The 10,815-nt window shown below is 26.4% G+C and overlaps 1 protein-coding gene across 7 annotated transcripts; it reads left to right on the top strand.

Moving 5' to 3' along the window:
- The first annotated feature begins 994 nt into the window (after positions 1-994).
- Positions 995-10,257, top strand: LOC100158735 (CCR4-NOT transcription complex subunit 4). 7 transcript variants are annotated; one of them, XM_001947945.5, is made up of 15 exons: positions 995-1,268; positions 1,503-1,885; positions 3,778-3,864; positions 3,961-4,150; positions 4,212-4,308; positions 4,389-4,519; positions 4,604-4,748; positions 4,826-4,989; positions 6,406-6,516; positions 6,588-6,760; positions 7,779-7,900; positions 8,003-8,142; positions 9,408-9,479; positions 9,555-9,758; positions 9,834-10,257. In XM_001947945.5, exons 2-14 carry the CDS (start codon positions 1,514-1,516, stop codon positions 9,695-9,697), a joined length of 1,947 nt encoding a protein of 648 aa, XP_001947980.1. In that variant the 5' UTR covers positions 995-1,268; positions 1,503-1,513; the 3' UTR covers positions 9,698-9,758; positions 9,834-10,257. The 7 variants fall into 7 exon arrangements, with proteins under 7 accessions (XP_001947980.1, XP_008185278.1, XP_008185280.1 ...); XM_008187056.3 differs by having other exon boundaries at positions 999-1,142; positions 1,506-1,885; XM_008187058.2 differs by having other exon boundaries at positions 1,015-1,268; positions 1,506-1,885.
- Positions 10,258-10,815: the final 558 nt, after the last annotated feature.

Genomic DNA, 10,815 nt, shown 5'->3' with positions numbered 1-10,815 from the left:
TATAGTTACCAACCAGCCTTTTTTGCTCAGAATTGTTTTTTTCTAATATCAATTATGATTTCAAAGTTATTATTTAATATTAATATCACATACTATATTATTTCGTGTCGAAGGAAGTATACCAAGTGAAGTGCCCACATCCAGTGTTGGTAAATGTATACTGTCTGATCGTTTTTAAAAATTAATTTTACAATATATCAGGTTCTCTGTCATGTCAGTATAACAACGATCGATAATATTTCTAAAAACAAGAACGGATTTCACGGCGATCGGGTATACTTCATATTCACAGCCCTATATAGTGCACTAAAGCAACGATAACAATTATTAATTATTATAAATATATATAATTTAACTTTCAGTTGTAATTCTAATTAATATCGGATATCAATATCATAACACATCTATGTTTTAACTACAAAAATATCATTACCATAGAACGAAAGTGCCTAAATAATTAAAATACAATAATGTAATGAGTTGTGCATTTGTAGTGTTTGAAAAATAGTGTTTAACGTGTATGACCACTATGCCAATGGTCAGACATGCTACATAGTTACTTAAAGCCTTTTATTAACTCAAAACAAACTTTCAAAAAATGATCTTTGAGGGGTGTGTAGATTTTTTCGTTAGAAACTTCCCGACAAAAATACTTTCTGTGATAAGCCTATTTACTGAACCAAAGGGTCTGTGTGATGACGGCCGATGTGGCGATGAGTGATGAGTTGGGCCTTTGTTTTTCTCTATTTTATTATTATATCTATAATATATTTTAATTCTTCCCTCCCACAATTTTCTGAGCCTTTTACGGTACAGAACGGTAAAAATAATAATAAATCATCTTAAAATAGTGTTCATCACCAATATTTCAAATTTCGCGGGCTCCGACGCCGAACGCATCCAAAGACATTCATGTTTAAATTATCAATAACGTTTACACTGCTCCGCCCCCCGCCCACCGTCCAATAAACAGCTGCCTGCGCAACAATACACAAAAAATTTTCCGAGTGATTGTCGAATGTTGATTTGTGTGCGTAATAGCTTGAAAACCTGTGTCGATTGTCGAAAGTTTCAATAGTTCTACTCTACTTGGGTTGTCAAAATTTTCGGATTATATTGTATGATACCTTTTTATCTATACGGTGAGGATTATCGATAGACTTACGTGTGTTGGGAAAGCGAAACGAATAAATACATATTATTATTCGCATATAATATAATATATTATACAACATATACGTATATAATATAACAATTAAATTTCTGAGGTAAGTACCGCAACAAAAGGTTATCATATTAAATTATTATTTGGAGGACATGAACGCCAGTCCTTCCTGTTCGGAATCCGTTTTATTAAGGTATTCAATTCTTCCGAAAAAGACCATAATTTATAATATTGCATATTACGTTTTGCATTTTGATAATCTATTTGCGTCGATCAGCTTCACTAACCTACTTTAATGCAAATCTCAGTAGACGCTTTATCATTTTTTTTCATCCAGCAGGTTTTGCCATGTCTGTTCTGAATCATATGTGTGATGATCAGCCCGAGTGTCCATTGTGCATGGAAGCGTTTGAGGTGGATGACTTGAACTTCTTTCCATGTACATGTGGCTACCAGATATGTCGCTTTTGCTGGCATCGTATTCGTACCGATGAGAATGGCTTGTGTCCAGCATGCCGCAAACCTTACCCAGAGGATCCAGCTGATTTCAAGCCACTCAGTCGAGAGGAAGTAGCCAAATTAAAGGCAGAGAAACGACAAAAACATCAACAAAAAAAGAACAAGATCACCGAGGATAGAAAAGTGTTAAATAACATGCGAGTACTGCAAAAAAACTTAGTGTTCGTAGTTGGTCTGCCTAATCGGATATCAGAAGCTGAAGTAAATATCCAAGCATTTATTTGTGCTCTATATTATGTTCCTACAGTTTATTAAAATTACTATAACTATTAAATATTAATACCTTTCATATTTTATCATAAAATATATTAAATTAATTTATTAGAATGCATGTATTTAACTATTATTTCTTAAAACACAAAAATAATTAACCTTATTGTGTAACAACAATCTCGGAAATCAAAGTAAATATTAATATATATCTAAGTATTTAAAATTAACACATAACATAGTTTTGTTGATTATTATTATCAAGGTGTAAAATTCAAAACCATTTAAACATATTAACATAAATACACTTTAAAAATGTAATATAATTTACGTTAAAACCCAAAAACTAAGCAATTCATTTTACTGACATAGATAAGTAACTTTAGATATCTATTACTCATATAAGTGTAAAAAAATAATGATAAAAATTAAAAAACATTTATGTACAATGTACCTACATTTATGATAATACAAAAATTCATATAAAAAAGTTAGTAGAGTACTGTAGTAGTAATAAAATTTTTTGAGTATCGATGAATAACAATAAAATTAATCAATTTTCTCAATTATATATGCTGACAATTTTCAATATTTTATTCTGGATTCAAGGTTGCCTATTTTAAAAATTACGTTTTTTTACTTTAAAGTTATCGAGAAAGTTATAGATTTATTTTACACTTCGGATTTTGAAAAATATGTTATAATGATATCAAGTGCAAACGATGCATGTGCATTTGGCTCCAAATATTTAGCTATCCCATATTTTATACATTTCCTTACAACAAATTAATATCTAGGTATATTAATTGTTTTTCTAATCAGCTGTGTTGATGTTTATAATGAATGCTTATTAAACCAATAGGCAATTATGGTTATTTTATCACCTATGTTTATACAATCTGTAAATATGCAACAACAAACCATTTATTATACAAAATAAAGTATTGTTAAACATATTTAACTTGGCTAAAAATGATTTTCTACATTAGTTTAAATTTAAGAAAATTTGGGCGTGCTTTGATAGATACACTAACATTTAGATACATAAACTAGGGCCACAATTTGGTTCATGCAGTTGGCCCCAATTTATTTTAAACTGACCCTATATTATAGGTAGAAGTTACACATGGTGTAACAGAATTATCTGATGAATGAAATAACTTTTGTTATAATCAATATTTAAAAAAAATTATATATATACAATTGTAATTGTAATTGAGGCATTTAGCAAGTATCAAATTAAATATTGGTTTCTCCATTGAAATTAGTTGACAGAAATTTAAGTTTTATGTTCTATTAAAATCGACATCCTATTTCCAATTAACTGGTCTAGTACAAAATGATGCATAATACTTATTTCAAAACAATAATAATTTATTATACATTTTCTATAATTTTTTTTTTTATATTGAAATATATTTTTACAAAAAAATTAATTATATATTTTAGTAGAACAAAATAATTAAATAAAAGTAACTATATATAATTTATCAATAGCATAATCAATAAGAAAATTGACAAGTTAAAAATATTCAATTAATATAATTTTTTATTATTACTTTGTTAAAATGTATAGGAAGTTATTATTTTTAATTATTTATAGAAGTATTTTAAATGTTCAAAAGAATAATTTATATGCTATTGTAACTAGACATCTTATTATTAAGATATTTAAAAAATTATATTAATAATAAAGATAAAGTTATTCATACGAATCTAATAATGACATTGCATGCATTTTAATTTATGATTTATAATAAAAAATAATGTTTTCTTTTAATAAAATATGTATACATTACAAATACCAAAATAAGTTCAACTTGATCAATGTGTAGTTTGTGTATACAAATTTAATTATATTTGGAAATATTGTGAAACTTTAGACGCTCAAGAAACATGAATATTTTGGAAAATTTGGGAAAATATTAAAAGTTGTTATAAATCAAAGTACTTCGTATATTGGCACACAGGTAAAATATAATTATAGCTATACCAATTGTCTTTATTTTTTTTCCTATTTATTACATAAATATAATTATCATCTCAAATGTATTTTTAATTCTTAGGGTCCAAGTGCAAGTGCTTATGTAACATACTCAAGATGTGAAGATGCGCTTAGGGCTATACTTGCTGTCAACAATGTCATTATAGATAATAGAGTATTAAAAGCATCTTTGGGTACAACAAAATATTGTTCAAATTTTATGAAAAATCAACCTTGTCCGAAAACTGATTGCATGTATTTACACGAAATGGGTAAATTGGTAATTAATAAATCATAAATTTTATTTATAAATTGGAAAATATATATTTACAGGAGAACCAGAAGCAAGTTTTACAAAAGATGAAATGCAGCAGGGTAAACACCAAGAATATGAAAAGAAATTATATGAGCAATACAATGTTGTGCTAAGGTATGTCATCATTATTATTATTATTATTATTATTATTATTCAAAATTAGTACTTAATTTTTTTTTTTTTCTACTTCATAGTAGGAGGCCAGAAAATTCTCCTCCAATTCAAATTTCTTCAGGTAATAATGGTGTAATCGAAAATTTGTCACAAAATAATAAGGAATCTTGGCCTTCTCTCAATAATGGTACATCACGCAATGATTCTCCAGGTAAAATATCTATTAACGTGTATTGGTAGACCACAACTTAAAATACAGCTTGTATACTTATTGATCAAATTTAATTGTATTTAGTTGAAGATGATAGATTATATGAAGTTGAATTTAATTTAACAAATCACAATTCACACTCTGATAAAACTTTAGAAAAAGGGGAATCTCAAAATGTTAAAATCAATGGTCATAAAAATAAAAAGAAATCTAGTTCACCAGAAAATAGGTTTGTAGTTAATTAATTTTTCTATGATTTTAAAATAATATTAACTTCACTAATAAATACAATGATGTATCTTTCAGGAAAGGTAAGGTCAAAACTCCAAGTTCTATACCTTCAGCTGAAGAAGAACAATTAAGTACATTAGATGGTGAATGTACTGAAAATAAAAGAAATTTGATTAAAGAAATTTGGAATAATGAACCATCTCTTAGCAATAACCAATTAGAAAATGATACCCAAAGCGGTATGTAATTTTTGAATTTTTTTTTATATACTTTAGATGTATCTGAACTATTTTTAGGATTTTTTTGATAGAGGATTAACTAATATTATTTGACTTTTTTACCTTGATTACTGATGTTCTAACTTAGTTTAAACTACCAATAATAGATTACCGTGTTAGGTTTTATGATAGTAGTATACAGTAGCGCATACTGGAAGGTTCGAGGATAGCAGCTACTACCCATGATTTTTTGGTTGGTGGGTGGACCCCCGGGCCCTCAAAATATTTACATCATTAAAATTCTACTATGTATACAATTATTAAAAATAAATTATTGAATAACTATAGGCTATAGCCATTACCCTATCAGCCAATATAAAGGTAACAGATTCAATATGCTACCTCTATTTATTTTTGAGTGTGCGCTACTGGTAGTATACTACTGCAAATGTAAGTCCATTTTACTATTATTAAAGATGGATGATATTGCCATTAAGTTTCTATCGCCCCATTTGACAAAAAATATTTTTCCTTATTTTTTATTTTATTTACACTCCAATCAAATGAAGGATATAATATTATGATTTTTTTTTTATGATCACTCTTAGTAGGTGTGCATTTTTTCATATCCAATACACTGTATCAAATTATTTAGTATACTTCATCATAGGCATTTTTTTCATTTTTCACTTGTCTTCATAGTATGCCCTTAAAAAAGATATCGGTTAGAAATATAAAAAATGCAAAATATAAGTTTAAAGCTAAATGTATGCCATTTTTAACCCTGTCTCATATTACACTCAACACTCATGAGAAATTACCTTACCATAACCATTTTTACCCGATTGTTTTTAACTTTGTATAATTTGATTTGTTTTTAGATATAAATGGTATGCTCAACACAATAAGATAAAACTAACATATTAGTTTCTTAACCATAAATTTGAATTTATATTACATCATTCTATATTATAAGTCTAACAGTAGAAAGATTACCCAAAAATAATTTTTTTTTTTTTACTTAGAGCTCCAATGTGTTTTGAGATCTTGGCGCCTATGATACTTACCAAAACCAGAAAAATTGTTTGCCAAATATTTTACCAATTCAGAGCCGTATTTAGACTGTTGATTACTCAGTGCAACATAATTTTGATGACCCACTCCCCTCCTTCCCACATCACATTTTAATATGTTTCTTGAGCAAGGATATAAATTTTAAATCATTTCAATATTTATTTACTGAAGTATAACAGAAAATAATAATTGTATAGATTTATTTTTAAAACACTATTGTTTTAATGTTAACCTAAATCTTAATAATAGGACTATGCCCGAGGGGCCCTTTAACTCTAAATTTAGGTTTTTTTGTATTGTTTTCAACTACTTAAAATTCCATTTTAATAATAATATTTATTTTTTATGATTATAATTATTTAGAATCATTATTTGAAAATCCACAAAAGCCAGCTTCAATATTTGAACAAGATAACAATAATTCATTTTTCTCTTCAAATTTCTCTAAATTAACAAATGGTAAAACCAGTCCTGGTAAGATAATATTTTATTATAATTGTTTATTTACCTCAATGATATTCATAATTTGTATCTATTATGTACAGTATTAAACAGTGAACCTGACTGGAGTCCTCCAGTCAGTGCAATTTTACCTCCAATACCAGATGTCCTACCACAAGTACAAACATCTGAAGATTGGCAAGCAGCATTTGGTTTCTCAAATAATAGTAATAATTCTCGGAATAATTATCCATCTTCGGATTTAAATAGAACAATGGTAAATATCTAATATGTTGATATTATGTATAATTTATATATCTTATTAATAGAGCGCGGATTTATATGCATTTGCATATTTGTACTGGTTGATTGCATGATAGTATTGCAACATTTGTTTCATGGCATAACGATTTAAAAAATGAAACTTTTTTAGTGCATATTTTGACATTTACCTATTTTTTTTCTATTTTAAAAGCTCATTTTACAATTTTAGTGCATTATTCAATGTTTTATTACACATTTTTGTAATATAAACTATTATAATATAAGAAAAAAATATTATACTTTTATTATTTCGATTAATCTCAAGATAAATCAATAGATATACTTGTAAGTATAAACAGTTTATACCTAACAGTTTTCCCAAAGACGACCTTAGATCAGTGGTTCCTGACCTTTTTGACACTATGGACCACTTAAAGAACTTTTGATGCGTCACAGACCACCTCAATTTTAGACCTTATTTTTCTTATAAACAAGAATCACTTTATTTCACACATTTTAGAATTTAAAGTTTATAAATAAACAAAAAACAATAAAATTCCTTATAGCTTATAAATTATAATAATGTTTATAATTGTTTAATTTTCAGTAAAAGTTTAAAACTATTAACAATTACCACTATAAATAAATCTATCATATTATTATATATTTTATTATTACGTCTCACGGACCACCATCCAATGTCCTGCAGACCATAGGTTGGGAACCACTGCCCTAGATCGGTGAGATAAAAAACATATACCAAGATAAGAAAATATCGATTCGACCAATAACCATTGACATTATTTCAGAAATAAAATTAAGGAAAATATTTATAGTAGGGTTCCTTAATTATAAATATATTGTTTTAACTAAATATTAAAAAAAACAGAATTTTTTATGTGTAATTTTTATTTTCACGCATATTTATGATTTTTTAGTGCTTATTTAGTTGGTTTTTAATGCATATAAATCCGCGCTTTACTAATTAAGTTAATTATAAAAAATATAATAACATTTTTTATGTGTTGCAGTTAAATTTACCATCAGACGATGATATATTTGATTCAGTTTCGGTTACACAACGTGCACTTTCAGAATATATGGAACAACAAAATCATATTAATATGTATCAATCTAGACTTCAAAATTCCGGGTATGGATAAAATTTAATGATTCACTATTTAAAAATTACTGACTATAACCTTATCTTATAATTTTATATGTTTAACAATGTTATCAATTACATTTTTTCAAGGTTTCCTTATTGCACAAAATTAATGGATAATCTTCATATAAATAATACAGCTCCCACAAGAACATGTTTACCGCCTCCCGGATTTTCATCGGCTCCTAATCAAGTCAATTCCTATGGTATCAGTATTCCTCGTAACACTGGTAATTTTCAATTTTATATATTTCAGATTTTCAAAATTAATTATTTTATAATAATAATACAAAGTTGCATCAACAAAGTACTATAGAAAAATGATATACAGGGCTGGGAATGTAATACTCTAACAATTGAAAATAATGAATCTTAAAATACAACTCATTTTTTTTTTATTTTAAACCAGTTTTAAATCAAAAAATAAATAAATTTATTCATTTATTTAAATTAATTACATTTATTAAAAAGTTTTGCAGGACTGCATAATTTTAAATCTTTTTTATGGACTTTTTTGAAAAAAAAAATTATTATTATCATTTAATTTTCCATTGCCCTCGTAAACTTGATTTTTACATGTACGATCCAGTTTCGATCATATTCGATATAAATATTCGATCATAATATAAAATCCTTGTTAGTTATTAGCACGTTAAAAGGTTACTTTTTTAAACAATACCCTTGAAATACTATTTTAAAATTTTTAAAACCGAATGTTATTGCTAAATGCTCTAAAAACCTTAAAATGCTGAAAATATTACCTTTAGGGAAGTCACTCTCGATTGTGTTCCTTTTTCTAACAGACGCATGGGACATAGAATTTTAGAAGTGTTCTTTGCCAAACATAACAATTGATCTAATGAAGTGATAAGAATTTTGAAAACAAATTTGAAATTGACACATTTAGGATATTATCCCCCAAATTTCTAAAAATGTTTTGCTAAAAAAGAGGAATTAAAAAATTGTCGTTTTTCAATTTTTAGAGAAATTAAAATCTAAAATGTGTTAAAGTCTACTTTAAGTAGACTTGACGACAAATTCAAATCTGTTTTCAAAATTCTTATGATTTTATCATATCAATTTGTATATTTGGCAAAGAACACATCTAAAATCCTGTCACGCGTGTGTTAGACAAAGACAGAAAATCTGAATCAAATTCCATTTAAATTGATAATTGTTAAAAAAATATAAAATAAAAACTTATTATTCTGATTAAAATATATCTGAAATGTATATTATGTTTTAAAACGAGCGTCGTGTGAATGGGATTGGAAAACAATGCAAAGTCCCAGCCCTAAACTATATTTAATATAATAATTTTTCATTTGAGTGTAGTTAGAGTTTATGTACTGAGTAGATAATATTAAAATAATTAGTGTTAATGAAAAATAAGAGATTTATAAATAATATTTAGTTAAAAAACATATGTCCATAAGAATTAAAAATGATTTTAAACTTCCACAGTTTAATACTTCACTTTGTATCTTCTATACAGGTAACACTAATAAATTGCCACAAAATAATCCATTTGCATTACAACAACAATTACGTCAATCATCTTCTCATAGTGAGTGTCAACAAAGTATAAACTAAATGTGTAATATAAATACATTTTATTTTAATATAAATGTATACTATTCAGATTTGGATTGGTCATCAATAGATCCAGCAATAGTTACAGCAACTCCACATTGTAATTTATATACAACACCGCCGCCGCCACCAGGTTTTAATATGAGACAAGCGTTTGACTCAAATCTATGGTTGTTCAACAACCTCATATAAATGTGCCTTTACCTCCATGTGATACTTGCGCAAAAAGAAATAGTAATGGCAGAACATTTTGGTGCGTATTGAATTATTATTATTTGTAATAACATAATATGATAATATATAATAAACTACATTATTTTTTTTTCAGATTATGAAAACTTAACAAAATCCGCGCAATATATTATATTAATTTATTGAATTGTTTACAATTCAAGAAAATAAAAAATTGCCAAACATTTATTATTAATACATTTATTATCTTAATTATTATTCTTATATATTATATAAATTGATTATCATAAAAATAATTAGAGCTGCTTTCAACATCATTTTACTATTATTTCATTTAGTTAATAGTTCTTTAAACAACGCCTAATCAATTATTAACTCTGTTGAATTTCTGGAGGTAAATACGTACTGTGCAAATGGAATATTAAAACAATTTATTAAATTCTTACATTGATTACTGTTTTATTTGCTCAAAACTATGTTATTGAATTGAGTAAATGACAAATAAATGAAATGGGAAAAAGTCTACTCTCGACTTTTAATACATCATTATTTTAGTATAATTTTTGTACTGTTATTTTTTTTATAAATAAGCCAACTGATTAGAACAATATTTTTAATTCTCATTTGATATTTATGCATTTTCTATTTCATTTTAAATAATAACGACTACACGTGACTCATTTGTTTTCAGAATTAATGGGGGTATAAATATGGGAAATAATATTTATTTTACACAATAAAAATTTGAGTTGTGATACATTGTTTTTAAAATTCTACCTTGTGAATTTAACCTCAAAAACAGATGACCCATATTAAGGTAAAACTGTACACTGGGAGGCTGAGAATAAATTTAAAAATAAAAGCTCTCAAACCAAAATAAGATGTACATCAAGCAGTAGTCTTGGCCAAAGCCCAAAAGCTTACATGATATATGAAAAAAGTTATCGAAGCTGTCAAGGAATAAAAATAAAAATATAATGACTTCAAAAATGCACCTTACCATTATTTGTCTAACTTTTACCATATTAAACAATTGAAAATCATGTTTTACTTAAGTTCTAATTTATAACTTATGTGTAAGCATGAAATATATCCTCAATATAAATATTTTTTTTTTA

The sequence above is a fragment of the Acyrthosiphon pisum genome, chromosome A1 (genome assembly GCF_005508785.2).
Source record: "Acyrthosiphon pisum isolate AL4f chromosome A1, pea_aphid_22Mar2018_4r6ur, whole genome shotgun sequence".
Taxonomy (NCBI): Eukaryota; Metazoa; Arthropoda; class Insecta; order Hemiptera; family Aphididae; genus Acyrthosiphon; species Acyrthosiphon pisum.
The sequence above is the reverse complement of the archived record's forward strand: the minus strand, read 5'-3'. Positions and strand labels throughout refer to the sequence as shown.

Coding starts and splice junctions, on each gene's coding strand:
- LOC100158735 (XM_029487319.1), top strand. CDS start 1,121: ATGATACCTTTTTATCTATACG. Junction 3,865..3,960: donor CTTCGTATATTGGCACACAG/GTAAAATATAAT, acceptor TTTAATTCTTAG/GGTCCAAGTGCAAGTGCTTA. Junction 4,309..4,388: donor CAATACAATGTTGTGCTAAG/GTATGTCATCAT, acceptor TCTACTTCATAG/TAGGAGGCCAGAAAATTCTC.